The sequence below is a fragment of the Dermochelys coriacea genome, chromosome 16 (genome assembly GCF_009764565.3).
Source record: "Dermochelys coriacea isolate rDerCor1 chromosome 16, rDerCor1.pri.v4, whole genome shotgun sequence".
Lineage (NCBI taxonomy): Eukaryota > Metazoa > Chordata > Testudines > Dermochelyidae > Dermochelys > Dermochelys coriacea.
In genome coordinates, this window is record NC_050083.1 from 16921176 (window position 1) to 16935865 (window position 14690).

The 14690-nt window shown below is 53.5% G+C and overlaps 1 protein-coding gene across 2 annotated transcripts; it reads right to left on the minus strand.

Annotated features, from left to right (window-relative positions):
• Window positions 1–751: 751 nt before the first annotated feature.
• Window positions 752–11786, minus strand: SLC2A6 (solute carrier family 2 member 6). 2 transcript variants are annotated; one of them, XM_038374852.2, is made up of 10 exons: window positions 11219–11786; window positions 9052–9214; window positions 8218–8424; window positions 7098–7197; window positions 6057–6268; window positions 5505–5657; window positions 3964–4072; window positions 3502–3684; window positions 2902–3047; window positions 752–1460 (listed from the first exon to the last, which is right to left on the minus strand). In XM_038374852.2, the coding sequence occupies exons 1-10, from the start codon at window positions 11317–11319 to the stop codon at window positions 1296–1298; spliced, it is 1539 nt and encodes a 512-aa protein (XP_038230780.1). In that variant the 5' UTR covers window positions 11320–11786; the 3' UTR covers window positions 752–1295. The 2 variants fall into 2 exon arrangements, with proteins under 2 accessions (XP_038230780.1, XP_043354629.1); XM_043498694.1 differs by having other exon boundaries at window positions 752–1531; window positions 11219–11763.
• Between the last annotated feature and the right edge of the window lie 2904 nt (window positions 11787–14690).

The window sequence follows — 14690 nt, forward strand, 5'->3', positions numbered from 1 at the left end:
CAAGCTCCTTTGGCATGGGCTGCCGTTCAAAACCTTTACAAGCTACTTGAATGGATGTGTTTAACCCAGGGATAGTGTGGGTATTGGCTGGTGCTACAGCGGGACCATCAGCCTCCAAGAGACTGGGTAGCCCTGCGGTGATGTTGCTGAGGATGGTGGTGGCAAGGTATTGCTAACCATGTGTAGCTGAAATCTCAAAGATGGGAGGGCCAACACATCTCCAAGAGAGGCGTTCCCCTGCCTCCTTCAGTGGCTGAACATAGGAAGAAAACCAGCTCTCATGCCCACTTTGTTAGAACAATCCCTGGCGGGAGAAGGACCTGTCTGTAGCTACAGCAAAAGTATTGTCTGCACCTAATGTGTCTTCCTGCAGTAGGGCAGCTGCACTAGCGCTGAGTTTTTGTTTCTATTCCCTTTCTTTGTTCTGTTCTAAGGGTCCTTTCTGTGTGGACTGCATTTGGTCTCACTCCTGTTTATTAGGCATCTGGTGTAATGTGTATTTTTAGCAATAAAATGTGGCAGCTTTTTATATGAAAAACTCTCTCTCTCTCACTGCCTTTTTTGAAATCACTGTGCTTGTAAGACTCCAAGTGACGCTGCACAAAAGAACGGGCATTTCCTTGGTGTGTGTCTGGGAGCTGTGCATTGGGAGGGGTCATCAGGACAGGCATGGTCTCCCGCAGTGCAGGGCGTTGCCCTGGAGTGTTAGATCCTTTCTTTACAAATCAACGTGATGTCTCATGCCCCACGATCATTGGAGTCAAAACCACTTTATTGTTACAACTGCATGAGGGGCCTTTGCCAACCCACCCTGGGCAGTGGCCAACAATGTAAGCTCTTGTTTCCAACCCTGCTTCCCCTGGGCTGCTTTGCTCTTACAGGCTGTGTTAAGAAACTGCTGGTTTTCTCTGGTCCACAGACTCTTGTCTGTTTGTCTTTAAGGAGCTCTCTTTACATCCAGTACTGTGTTGGAGCTGGTATTGTTATGTAGGTTAAAATTAGCAGCACAGATAGAAATTCCAGGTCGTTAACTTTCTGTCCAGAGACCAAAGGTCCCTTAGAATAGTGTTGAGTGACTCATGAAAAAGAGGTGAAATTCCACTATGTGATTCTCAAAGACAATGGTTCCATCCAAAATTAGACAGTCACCAACAAGTCACCAACAAGCCTGCATGCCTGATGTATGCACACCTTGTTGGCACAGAGAAAATGTCAGCACAAAAATTTTCTTGTCCCCTTGCATGTCAGATTTTGTTTTGAAAGCTCAGCTGAAGGGTGGTGCTTCTAAAGGATCCTCATATGTGATTCCTCATAAAGGATCTCCGCCCAGTCCTGAAGTAGGATTCAATTTGCTCCAGGGATCGGCCTTTGGTCTCTGGGACACAGCAACCTGTGAAGATGAGGTTCCCTGCGCAGATGACCGCAAAGAACAGGAACGGGACTTCAAGGCCGAAGTCTTGCTGGAAAATAGGACAAAGTGCCCGCGTGACTCGTGAGCCGAGAGCCATTGAAACAGTGGGTTAGCAAAATACTGGGGAAAATGAAGGGAAGCAGTAAGTCGACGCCTTCACTCTCTGTCCTCAGACATCATACATGGAGAGGAACACAACGCACAGTGAACCTGTGGAACTCATTGCTAGGGGATGTTGTGTAGGGCGAAAGTACAACTGGGTTGAAAAAAGAATGAGAGAAGTTCATGGAGGATAGGTCCATCCGTGGCTATTAGACAAGATGGTCTGGGAAGCACCCCATGCTCTGGGTATTTCTAAACCTCTCCCTGCCACAAGCTGGGACTAGAGAGCGGGGGATAGATCACTCAAAATTCCCCTGTTCTGTTCACTCCCTCTGAAGCATCTGACACCAGCCACTGTCAAAAGACAGGATACTAGGCAAGATGGACTATTGGTCTGACCCAGTATGGTCGTTCTTATAGATCTAAGGATGGCCTTGGGGTTAAGGCACGGGCATGGGGATGTGGGGGCAGGAGATATGAGGTTGGTTCACAACTCGGCCACTAAATTGGTGTGTGGGCCTGCATAGGTCACCTAATCTCTCTGCATCCGAGTTTCCCCCTCTAATGTGGAGACAGTGAGGCTTGTTTCATTAATATGCTTAGTGTGCCTTGGATGGAAGGGGCTAATGGGAGGCAGTGTAGTCCAGTAGATAAATCACCAGGCAAGGAGTCAAGACAGCTGGGTTGTATTCCCAGCTCTGAAGTGTGACCCTAAGCTCCCACTTGCTGCTTCTCCATCTGTAAAATGGAGACAGTGATACTGACTTTCCTTTGCAAGACATTTGGAGACCTGATGGAAAGTCATATGTGGGCCAACTAAGTGTTCATGTGTCTGCATGAAGTTCTGGAGGAAGCTTGTAATGCCAACCCCAAGTATGATATTTTGGGGCCTGAATCAAGAGATTTAAAAAAATAACAATAATTTTCAGGTTCTTTCTATTGCCTTCTGGTGTCTGGGCCTCAAAGTCGCACTCGGGTCATGGTTTCAAGCTTTTGCACTGCAATCATGAGGGTTAGAAATATACTTTAAAAAACAAAAGAAAGCTGAGATTCTCAGGTCATCACCTGACTCCAGGAGCTGGGGCTTTAAGCAAAACACCAAATATCACAAGAGTTGCAATAAAATGGTGTGAGCGGGCAAAGCTACCAATGCCTGGATAAAATAGGTCTCATCTTTGTGCTACAGCTCTCCTGACTGTGCTGCCTTCCAAGAGCGGTGTCCCTTGTCCACGCCCCTGACAGGATTGGCTGTCTCTGCCATATTGCTCCCAAGGGGTGGCAGCCTTGGAGGGCCTAGCACCAGTTAGAAAAATGATAATAAATAAAGAGCCAACCCCCGAAGGCCTTTCTCTGGTCAACCTCTGCTTGCCACCACTAGCTGTACCCACCACGACCAGCAGGAAGAATCTGGTCAGCGCAAAGGCTGTGAGCCAGCTCACGAGGACACAGAGGCCTGACGCCACCCCACGGGCCTTCAGAGGGAGGATCTCTGACATCAGCAACCAGGTGATGGGGCCCCAGCCCATGGCATAACCTGGTGGGAGAAAAGGGAGAGATCAGGAGAAAAGCAGAGGACCATAGTGGGTAGGGAGTGGAAAAATTCCCTGCCAATCCCTGACCCATGACTACTCCTATTTCTGTTTCAACCAGCACTCTACCAAGACTAGCAGGTCTTCAAAGTGAGGGATCCATCTTCACATCCAGCCCTTGCTGATTACAGCCCCCTAAGTGGTGGTGATATTCATGTGACAAATACATTCAGTCTGTGCCTCTGATCCCCTCCTCTGCCTATGCCATTGGTTCCAACACCCCAGACCTCTGAGGATCTCCACATAAACACTGTTTTTCCCGAGAAACATTTCCTTCCTGCTCCAGTCCCTGCCCCAGCGTGGAACCTCCCCAGCTCATATCACACCGGCCCAGGATGGTTAGTCCCCGACGGGGGACACGTCTGCAGCTGGAATATGGATTGTAGCTTCGGTTCATACCCATTATAAAGAGCATGGTAGCCACCAGGGGGATGAGGGTGATGTAGCCGGAGGGCTCTGCAGTAAGGCTTTCTGGACTCACTAGGGTCCCGTTAATGACGGCCATGGTAGAGTTGTGAGAAGGCAGCGACGTGTAGTGGATGTAGAGCCCCAGGATCAGGTTTGAGGCAAACATGATCCCAGCTGTTAACCGAGCGCAAGAATAAAGAAACAAAAAGGTGAAATGAAGAGGTGAGGCCCAGTTTCCCCCCTGTGGAGCTCCAGTGAGTTCCATGGAGTTATGCCTCCTGGTTTACACAGGCCTGAGATCGGGAGTCAGACCCATTGGTGAGCTGTGTTGTCTCCCTCTGCTCCAAAGGAAACGAGCCACTGGAGCACCCCATGGCTGCACCATCGCATGAATTAGCATTCGCCAAGTGCCCTGGGAGATAAAAACTCTCTGGAATTTGGGGCTAGACATACCTGATACAAAAAGAAGAATTTTCCTCCCAGCTTTGTCCATAGAGACAGCGGCAATGAGCACAGACGCCAAGCGAACTCCCCCTACGATAGCTGCATCGTACTCTGGCTTCTACAGTAAAAACAAACAAACAATCAAACAGTAGGAAAGCGAGAAGCAAGATCTGAGGCAGTACAGGTTCCTGCTTGCATCACCTTCAGTCGTAGCCATGGAACTTAGCTACTGTTACTTCTGTGAAAGCCACAGAAGAATGGTCCCTTTAGTTAGATCTAATAAACCAAGCTGCCAGCTGCCTGGGGTAACGTATGACTGGTGTGTGTGTTTGTGTCCCACCGTCGCCCACCAATGGCTGGCACATCAGATCTGCTGGAGTATGGGGCTGTCACCCACATCCTCCTAGGAATTTTGCCATTAGCTCCAATGCTAGAAGCCTAGGACTTTGAAGCTGAAGGTCCCAAGTTCTGTCCTCCATATTCTGTGAGTGAATTTCCACTGGCAATCATGGAGTCCACTGTTTATGGCCATGGCTTTGGGACAGCAGGGGCCAGACACGGCCAGAGACAACTCCCCCTTGGAAGCCTGGGGTCTCTCTCTCTCCCTGACTGCAGTGGACAGAGAGGAGGCTCTGCTTGGTGTATGATTTGTTTTACAGGGATAATAGGTTCTTTGCCTTTAACTCAAGAAAGGTTTGCTCTTCCTCACTCCAGTGCATGTTGGGAGCAAAGAGGAGAGAGGTGGAAGGCTTGACAGGAGGAGTGAAGAGGGCCTCCGCGATGGGCAGGGTGGTATGAGTCAGAGAGCCACGTCCTGTCCAACCCAGCATTGGACAGAGCAGCAAAGGGGAATCTCTCTTCAGCCCTGCCCATGAGTTGAGATTGATGCAGGCACCCAGCAATTGCCACGGACCTTTTCCTGGGCAGAATGCACCTGACTGGAACTGGGACATCAGCACTAATGCCATTAAAATAGCAGACTGAGGTGGCTGAACGGGGAAGCCATCCTGCCCCCAGGGTAGGGCACAGCTTTGGGGAGCATTGGCCAATACCCCAGAACAAATACTTTGTGTTTACTAGAACCCACATGCCCCTCACCCCCCCCCCGCCCCCCGTCCATGCCTGTGCCATTGGGGATGACCTGTGGAGCCTCTCCAGGCTCAGAATGACTGGAGGGTAGGGACAGAAGATGACACATGCTGGGCCTACAGTTTGCAAAGTGACTAGTGATTTTGAGCATCTCAATTTATTGGTGCCCTACTTGAGACTCCTTAGAGGGGCCTGGTTTTCCGGGGGCGGGTGCCTTCTGTACAACCAGCCCCCTTTAAGCTGTCACAGGTTGGGCCCCCAAAACCACTAGCCACTTGAATATCTAGGCCATGGAGCAAAGAGCCATAGGATGGATCAGAGCAGCTCTGAAGAGGGGGGCTATCGGGTTCAGTCTCCTGCAGTGGGGCCAATACCTGAGGCTTTAGCTGAAAGTCAAAACACCCTCCGGGTTCTTATGTGATTGACCGGAGGTGGAAGGTCAGGTCCCTCGTGCGACTTACCAATATCACAGCTGTGCTCTGAAATATCGGCTGCAAATACACCAGGATGGGGGTGATGCCCGAGAGCTGCTGCAGGAACCTCATTAGCACCGCGATCAGGATTGGCTTGTAAATGAATGGGTCCTTGATCTCCGCGCAGGAAATCCGTCTGCTCTAGACACACAGACAAAGAGTGGAAAGGTAAACACGTGTTTGCGCTCAGGGCCCAGATCTGGCACCTAAAGAACAGAGCAGGTGAATGGTGAGAAATCCTCGGTCGTTTTCATCCCTCAGTCTCCAAGCTCTGCTCAATGGTGGGGAAGTCTCATTACCCCATTAGAAAGGGGAAGGTGATGTGCTCAAGGTCACACAGCAAGTGTGTGGCAGGGCTGGAAACAGAACCCAAATGTCCTGAGGCCCCATACTTTGGGCCCACTGCTTCTCCCAGTCAGGCACACAGGGTAATGCTTACAGTCCATGGGAGCTGGAGGTGGGGAAAGGAGGCTGTGCTCCTAACGTTCTTTTGTATGAATTCCCAGCATGCCCCAGTGCAGTGGCCCCATCCTGCCGCACCTGTTGCCTCACGCTTTCTTTGATTTGCTCAAATTCCCGGCGGAAATCCGTGTTCTGTCCCCGGAGCCAGCGCAGCACCCCGACCGCCTCGTCATTCTTCCCCTTCGAGATGAGGAAACGGGGCGAATTGGGCATGAAGCAGAGCAGGATGATCATAGTGAGAACCGGCACTTCCCCAGCCACAGCCAGCCAGCGCCAGGAGAGCTTCAGGCCTGCAGGAAGCAGCGGCAGGATGTTAAAGGCAGGGCTGCCCAGGAAATGATCTCCCCACCCTTTACCTCCCCCCAAAAAAGTTTTGATTCAAATAAAAAAATTGGTTTCATAAAAAAAAAATCATTTTTTGTGTGTTTTCATCAAAAAAACTAAACGTTTTCAGCTATTGAAATTTTTTTTGTTTTTCAACAAAAGCATCAACATTTGGGACACAATGGCCATTTTTCATGAAAAATCCTGTTTGGAAAAGCCATTTACCATCAGAAAAAGTGTTTCATGGAAAAGTTTCAACCCACTCTAGCTAGACGGCAGCTGGCTAGACCTTCCTTTCTCTGCAGTACCCCATTCCAGCACTCCCAACAGACCAGGGGCCCATCAAATGTGGTGTCCTGCCTCCAGCAGCTGGCAGCACCCAATAGAAATGGGGAAGAGTCCCTCCATGGCCAGCTGTTCTGGGCTGCACACAGTGGTGGAAATAATCTTTCTTCATTCTTGATGATGCCGGGACTGAGGTGCCCAGTCATTGTAGTAACAACTTAATTGCTGCAAATCTACCCACACTGGGCATGTGGTCATTATCTGTACCCATCTGACCACTGGGGTTTTCCCATGTCTCCTCTGTAGAGTGAAGAGTCAAGACTCAACAGTCTCCTGTCAAGATGCTACTGCAATGCACACTCATCCCTTGTGGTGACCTTAGCTGGGTGGTCACCCTAGCTTCTCCTGGAGTTTCCACTAGGTTCTGCCTCTTTTCATTCACATATTCATGATTTGCCCAGTGACCCCTCAGAATACCAAAGGAAACCAGTCTCTGTGGTGTGTACTTACCCAGGGCATACAGGATGAGGGAGCCAAGGACAGCCATGATCTGAGGGCAGGCGCCCAAAGCTCCTCTGACCCCAGGGTGAGAGATCTCGGAGATATAGACCTAGAAGAGAGTAACACTGTGGTTACGGGGCAGGAAGGGGTGTGCATCACTCCCCAAACTCTGCAGCATGCCTGGGCAGTCCTGGGAAAAGCCAGTGGGAAAGCAGGAGCACTGTTCTAAATGAAAAAAGAAAAGGAGGGCTTGTGGCACCTTAGAGACTAACAAATTTGTTAGTCTCTAAGGTGCCACAAGTCCTCCTTTTCTTTTTTGCGGCTACAGACTAACACTGAAACCTGTTCTAAATGAGTTGTGTCTGTTGTCAGGGCAAGAAACGGGGCAAGACCACAGCCCGGTTATTTTCAGTCTTGCCCAATTTCTGTCTTCCCTATTTTAAGCCACCCTGAGCTGATATTACTGTCAATGCATCTTGTATGTAGGAGGAAGTAACTGTAGCAAGGACGGCAGCACAGGGCAAAGACCAGCTCTTCACTTCTTCCTGTGGGCGTGCGCATCTAGTGGTGCGGAAAGGTGCCGACTGACAGCTTTCAGGGCTGTAGTTCTCTCCTTAGCCAGAGCACAGAAACTGCCCCCCTCCCTCCCTCCCTCCCTCCCTGTGCCTCCCCCAGACCCGGAGGAACCAACTGTGCAAGTCAGATGGCAGCTCAGTGGTCAGGCCCATTCAATGCTTGACTTCTCTGCAGCGATTGCCAGGAGGGGCATCCCTGGGAGAAGCACCCAACTCATTGCACGCAGGCTGCCCAATCGCCACTAAGTAACAGGGCACTGCGGGTTCGGTGCCCGGCAAGGGAAGTTACCTGTGTCCTATGACCAAGCCCCGAGCAGGCACCTGACTCCGCTGTGACGTTCAAGGTCGTCAATTATTATAGCAGCAGTAGGGCCTGGTTATTGCATCCCAAGTCCCAAGGCCTGGCCGGGGTAACCTTGACAGCTGATTAAATGTGGAGCCCTGTCTCCAGCCCGTGAACGAACTCGCGACCTCCGCTAATGCCTCAAGGAGGGAGGAGTGGAGAGGGAGGGGCAATGAGCCGTTGCCCTGTTAATTCATTGATGCTTCATTACCGGTATGGATGCTGCCGTCACGCCGCCTGCGTAGCCCGTCAGCAGCCGCCCCAGAAGCAGCATCCAGACTCCTTGGGCACTGCCCATGAAGGCGTATCCGACAGCAGAAGGGACGGCTGAGAACATGATACTCAGCTTCCGACCCAGGCGGTCGTTCAGGAACATGGCGCTGAGGCCTCCGGCGGCAGCTCCCAGCGTGAACACGGACTGCAAAAGGAGGGTGCGTGGAAGGTACATGGCGGCTCTGTGCCCTCCCACGGCAAGTCGGGGGGATGGCCTGGTCCGAGTGACCAGAATGGCAAAACTCCCATGGATACCCAGCAGCCTGGCTCTGAGTCACCGTCAGATTTGCAAACCTCTCTCTGGCAGAGCTGCTGTCTCTTACCCACTCTCGTTCGGGCCTTCCTGTGTATCCTGGCCAGAGCCCTGGAAATTTCCTCCCGCCCTGACTGCCTTCCATTCCTTCCCCCGTCAGAGCCCCGCCATCACCAGCCTCATGGTGGCGCCCTGGAGCGACATAGGCACATTTTGCCCTTTCACAGTCACCGGGGCCTACGGTTTCAAAAGCGCCTGGTGACTGGGGGGGGTCTCACTTTTTTGGGGGGGCCCAACTTGAGATTCCTAAAAAGGGAGTGCTGAGCACCCACCCTCTGAAAAACAGGCCCTTCAAGGGGTCTCGGGTTGGGACCGACTAGTCCCGTGTGGAAATGCAGGGCTCTTTAACCCCAGCATCTCCCAGCATGAATCGCCTCTCGCAGCTCGGCTGCCATGTGTGTGCCGTTCCCCTCAGCGGGGTGACGCGCCACGGAGGCCGAGGAAAACGCCCCTTCTTACCCCAAACCAGGATTCCTCCACCCGGGTGATTTTCAAGGCGGGGATGTTGGATGTTTCCAAGGCAGGGATCACAGGGGACGTGTAAACCAGCGCGTACCCAAAATTGAAGTTCCCCAGGACGGCAGCGAAAGCTGCTAGAAAGAGCCACTTGTTTTGAAGGGTTCTGTGGCAGAAAGACAGGACAAGAGATGGAGCAGGGAAGAGAGGACAGGGTGTTTGGGGGCGGGGGCGGTTGTGGGTGTATTAAGCTAACATTTCTCTCGACACAATAAAGAATGAGATCAAGCCCTATTTATCCCAAAGGATTTTCCTCACTAGGCTCCCAGGCACTTCTGTTGCCCCACCCTCAGCCCCTGCTTTACCTTTGGGCCCCTCTTTTCCAGCCCTCCTTGATTTTGTTGGTTACAGATTCTGGAGCATGTGGGTGGAATGGGCTTGTCAACGGCCTTTTTGCTGTGTGGAGCCCTGAGTGGCGCCTGGGGACAGGGGCACTTTATACACGACATTATTATTAATGCATAACTGTAGTCCCTTGTAAATAATGGGCCCATGTGTAAGCGTCCCCCCTTTAAGCTGTCCCATTGTGAGTGGGAGACCAGGACCTTGTGGGTTATAAGGGTGGGGAGGGGGGCAGCTGGAGATGTCAGGCAGGCTGGGCTGTGAAATATGAGCCCTTCCAAAGTCAGTGAGGTCTTTAAACCTGCTTTACAGGTTCCAGGAACCCTAATGTACCGGAGGCTGAAGAATGCAGAAGTGGTGGTGGGGTTGCCTCCATGTGGTGCACTGCAGTTCCTCCGCTCCCTTTAGCCCTTGGCAGCTGGGAAGGGGGCCGTCTGGGGGCAGTTTACCTTTAGAAAGCTGGTAAATCGTTGTTTATTATTAGTTCCAGTCCCCAGGCGCGCCCTGGGGAGGGGCTGTGCAGTCACAGAACACAAAGCTGTCACTCTCCCAGAGCGGGAACCAAACCAGCATCCCACCCCAGGCCAAAGAACACATCTGTCCAGCTTAGGGTATGTCGACCCAGCAAACCCTCGAGTCTCAGTGCCCAGGGCTGGTGCTGTGGAGCTACATCTCGCAGTGTAATCACTCAGGATCTGAGAGCCTCCCCTCCCTGGGGGGGGTTTCAGAGCCCGAGCTTGAATGTCTGCGCTGCTGTTTTTAGCCCCGCGGTGCGAGCCCAGCAAGCTGGAGTCAGTGGACCCAGGTGCTGAGCCTTGCTGCGTGGGTCTGTTGGTACTGTGTAGACGTGCCCAGAGACGGTTATCTGGCCCCCATTACTGTTGTGTGTGAGCGCCTCACAGTCCTGAGTGTCGGCATCTTCACAGCCCCCCCCACCCGCCCTGGGAAGTAGGGCAGCTGAGGCAGAGAGAGGAGAAGTGACCTGCCCAGGATGTCTGTGGCATAGCAGGGACTTGAACCCAGGTCCTAGGCTACAGCCCTAATCACTGGACAATCCTTCCTCTCCCTATAGCCCTACCCCTCTACACACATACACCCCCGGTGCGCTTAGCATTCAGCCCCATCAGCTCGGCACAGCCAGCCGTCCTGGTGTCTGGCTCATCTGAGCAGGAGCCAGCTGCGGAACAGAGCTCTGGGCGCTGACTGCTAGGCTCTGATCTCCCAGTGGGCACAGGGCCTGTCGCAGTGGGGCCAGACAGAGGGGTGTCCCGGCCATTCAGGGCCATCTAGCTGTGTGTGTTGGTAGCCCGGGACAGCGTGAGTTCCTTGTGAGTTCATCTCGCCGCCCTGCAGCATTCCCAGCATAGCCTTGTTGATACCAGGAGAGCAGTGCCAGTTTGCACCAGCTGCACCTGTTACACTCATTCATTGCTTCTGGTCTTAAACTAAACGGCAAGCTGTGTGTGGCAGGGCCTGGCTCTCAGTGCGTGCGTACAGCGCCTGGCACAGCAAGGCTCCGGGATCTGCCTGGGGCTCCGGGTGCCACCTGAATACCGATGATTCAATAATGGTCCTGGACAGTGAAGAGTAGATGAGGCCTTTCTCCCAACTCCCACTGAAATGGGCACAGGCGGGGAGAGGAGCAGCCCCCGTACAGGTGTGTTGCGCCTACATGCTCCTCTCTGAGAGCAATGGCCACTCCTGGGCCCCCATCAGTCAGACCCCTGCCCCCAGGCAGAGCACCCAGCGGGGCGAGCCCAGCTCCTACCTGATGTATTCCCGGTCCAGCTGGTGGGCATCCCTCTGAGGGAAGGTCTGATACGCTGAGCCAGACGCTCCCAGGAGCGGTTTCTGTACGCTGGCGTCCATGGGGATGACTTTGTCCTTGTCTCTCCAGTGCCTGGGCAGCGCGGGCTGCAGGAGCCACCGTCCCCAGCGGGTGTGATGCCTCTGCAGCTTTCTGGGCTGGTGCTGGCTTGGGATTGTCTCAAAGGGACAAGCAGGAACAAAATCGAATGAAAGCGAAAGAGAGCGAGAGATGTGAGGAGGCGGCTCAAAGCCTTGCTTAACCGGTGCAATCTGTGCTTGTGGGTGAGCGGCCGAGCGCCCCAGAAGAGGAAGCTGGCTGGGGCCAGGAAATGTGAAAGAGTGACAGGGAAATAATCACCCCCCTCACCCACCCCCACTGCCACCTGATCCCACCCTGTCCTCCACCCTTTTCCCGTTTAGTCACCCACTCTTCCTCCTCGCTCACTCCTGAGCTCACATGCCTCATCATCTGGCCCCGTCTCTTCCCCGCACCCTTCCTGTGTGTGTGTGAGAGACAGAGAGAAGGGGAGGGCAACTCCCCTGGGTGGCACATGGCCAGGGACTGCTGGCATGCCCCATGTGGCATAGCAAGGGGAGGGTGGCATGTTCCATATTGGATGTGGCAAGGGGAGCCTGTCTTGCCCCCTGGTTGGGCAAAGCATCTCCACCAGGGGACCTGGTGCCTCTGTCGGGGTGTGGCTGGTGCAGCCACATGGCTCGGGGGGAGCTCTGGTCACAAGCACAAACTGAAAGGCTGAGATCCGGAGCGATGAGCCAGGTGGGACCTGTTCCTACAGCAATGGACATAGCCTAGGATCTGGTGGCTGGTGTCAGGGCTGAGAGGGGAGCAGGTAGCTATGTGAGTGCTTAGTGGGATAGGATCTCACCGGAGCCCTTGAGTCCACAGACAAGCCCTTTCCCATCCCGCTGCTTCATTACCCTGTGCCTTGGCCAGGCAGGGAGCACAGGGCTGAGACTCACTAGCACTGAGGATCTCTAACATCTCCCTGACCGGGCCCTCTGCTCGCACGCATTGGAGCACAGCAATCCTGCATCATCAGGGGCATGCAGGATCGAGGGCAAACCTCGTCCCCCAGGAACCATTCCCTCCAGCAAATGCCTTCTGGAAGACTCATTCCTGCAAACAGCAGTTAGGCAGGGACCCAGGCACGAGTGGAGGTGTCACCCTCCAGCTCCCCAGCCAGGATCAGTAGCGAAGGGCCCAAACCACAACCTCGCAACCAGCCATCCCAGACCTTGGAGCAGTTTGGCTCCAGATCCAGACATTGCAGCTGGTTTCTAGGTCTATGGTGGGTCTAACAACACCCCGACTCCAGCCTCCCCAGGCTTTGGGGATTGGGGTTACGGGTCTGTGATGGTGGGATGAACTTGCAGTAAAGTGCCAGAGTGGCTCTTCTGGTGGGGAACCAGATCTGAAATCACGGAGGGAGGATCTGGCTTATACCAGGGCCAATGATAAGCTTTGGCATTGAGGGACTCAGACTGTGACAAGAGGCTATCTGGGCAGGTGCAACCCGGGGGAGCAAAGTTGGGCTTGGCAGATTTCCATGTTTACTTTTTAATAATTTCAACAGCTAAAATCTGTGGTTCCTTGTAACTGTATTTTTAATATTTATCTATTTAAATATTCACAGTTGTGGGCAATTATGGGGGGAACATCAGGCAGTTGGGGGGGTCACACAATAATTATTTAATGACAGTAGAGGTTGAGATTCAAAAGTGCAAGCTTAAAAGCTGGTAAATCACCAACAGTCACCATCACATGTCCGAACAGACACAGTAAAGGTCCTTAAATCAAACGCCAGGTTCTCAAGCAGATCTGTCTCATTTTGGTTAGCGGCAAATGTCGAGAGTTCTCCATGGAAATATTTCTTTCTGTTGGTTCATGTTTGTAGGGTGAATTCGACATTTCCCGAATCCTCCCAAGCCCAAGGATCGTACAGTGAGGCCTGGGATGGAGGGCCCCCTTTGGACTCCTCTCAATGCCATTCTCACAGCTGTCTGAGGAGTCGCTGAGGGGGTGGCTCCCTGCCTCAAGAAACTGTCTGAGCTGGTTTCTCTTGTGCACACCCTGTCCGTGTGGACCCCCAGCAGCAGCAGCACTTGCCCAGCTAGGAGGAAGAGTCTGGCAAAGCCACATTCTCAGCAGTTCTGACCACATGGCTTTGAAACCCCACTAGGGACTCTCTGCTCTGATGTAACGTTCTCAGGCTGGGTTCTGCTCTGCATTGCCCTGGATTGACACTGAAAGCAGGAGCTGGTCCTTGACAGAGACGGATGGGTAGGTGCCAATTAACTCCTCTCTGCGATCAGGACCACTGGTCATTTATCCGGCTCTGCTATAAACCTGAAGCGCCTTTTCCTCAGGTCGTTTAACCACATGCAAAGGCAATAAACTCCTAGAGAGAGGCAAGCAGCAGCCAGATTCACCACGTGAAATTAAAAAACCTGCTTTGATGGTGAATAACCCTTTTTTGTCTGCTGCATCTGAACTCGCCACAACTTGGGAAACCTTCTGCCTGAATTCTGGACCACCCCAAGGAGAAAAGGCAGCGTTTCAAAGGGTGTAGTTACATTGCCATCTGGTGGCGACAGGCGGTAACTGCACTTGGTTCTCAGTGCAGCCAGGCTGGCTCTGCCTTAGAATTGGATCCATCCAGGGATGAAAGTAAGCTAGAGGACTTACCGGTGGAGTCCCCAGCAGGGGGCGTGGCCTCAACCGGAAGGAGGCGTGGCATCAACCGGAAGGGGCAGGGCCTTAAATCCCCAGGCCCTTTAAAGGTTGATTTAAAGGGCCAGGGCTCCAGCTGCGGTTAGTGGCGGCTGGGAGCCTGGGGCCCTTTAAGTCACCCCTGAGCATCAAGCTGCAGAGGCGGCTGGGAGCCCCGGTGCTCAGGGGCGATTTAAAGGGCCCAGGGCTCCAGCTACCGCAGCAGAGCCCCGGGCCCCTTAAATCACTGAGGAGCCCTGGGGGCTCCCGGCTGCCATCGCTACCCCGGGGCTCTGGGCTCTGGCAGAGCTTTAAAGGGCCTGGGGCTTCGCTGTGGTAGCAGCTGCTGGAGCCCAGAGCCCTTTAAATCCCCGCCTGAGCCCTGCTGCCTGAGCCCTGGGGTAGCGGTGGCTGGGCTCCATCAGGGATTTAAAAGGCCCCGGGGCTCTAGCCGCCGCTACCGCCCTGGCCCTTTAAATGCCCGCCAAAGCCCCACCACCGCTACCCCAGGGCTTTGGCAGCAGGGCTCTGGCGGGGATTTAAAGGACCGGGGCAGTAGAGGTGGCTGGAGCTGCGGGGCTCTTTAAATGCCCACCAGAGCCCCCCCCCACCCCTACCCCAGGGCTCGGGCAGCAGGGCTCAGGCGGGAATTTAAAGGGCTTGGGGCTCCAGCTGCTGCTACTGCCCCGGCCCTTTAAAT

Coding starts and splice junctions, on each gene's coding strand:
- SLC2A6 (XM_043498694.1), bottom strand. CDS start 11,319: ATGGACGCCAGCGTACAGAAACCGCTCCTGGGAGCGTCTGGCTCAGCG. Junction 5,658..6,056: donor AAGAAAGCGTGAGGCAACAG/GTGCGGCAGGAT, acceptor CTGTGTGTCTAG/AGCAGACGGATTTCCTGCGC. Junction 3,685..3,963: donor AATTCTTCTTTTTGTATCAG/GTATGTCTAGCC, acceptor CTCGGTTAACAG/CTGGGATCATGTTTGCCTCA.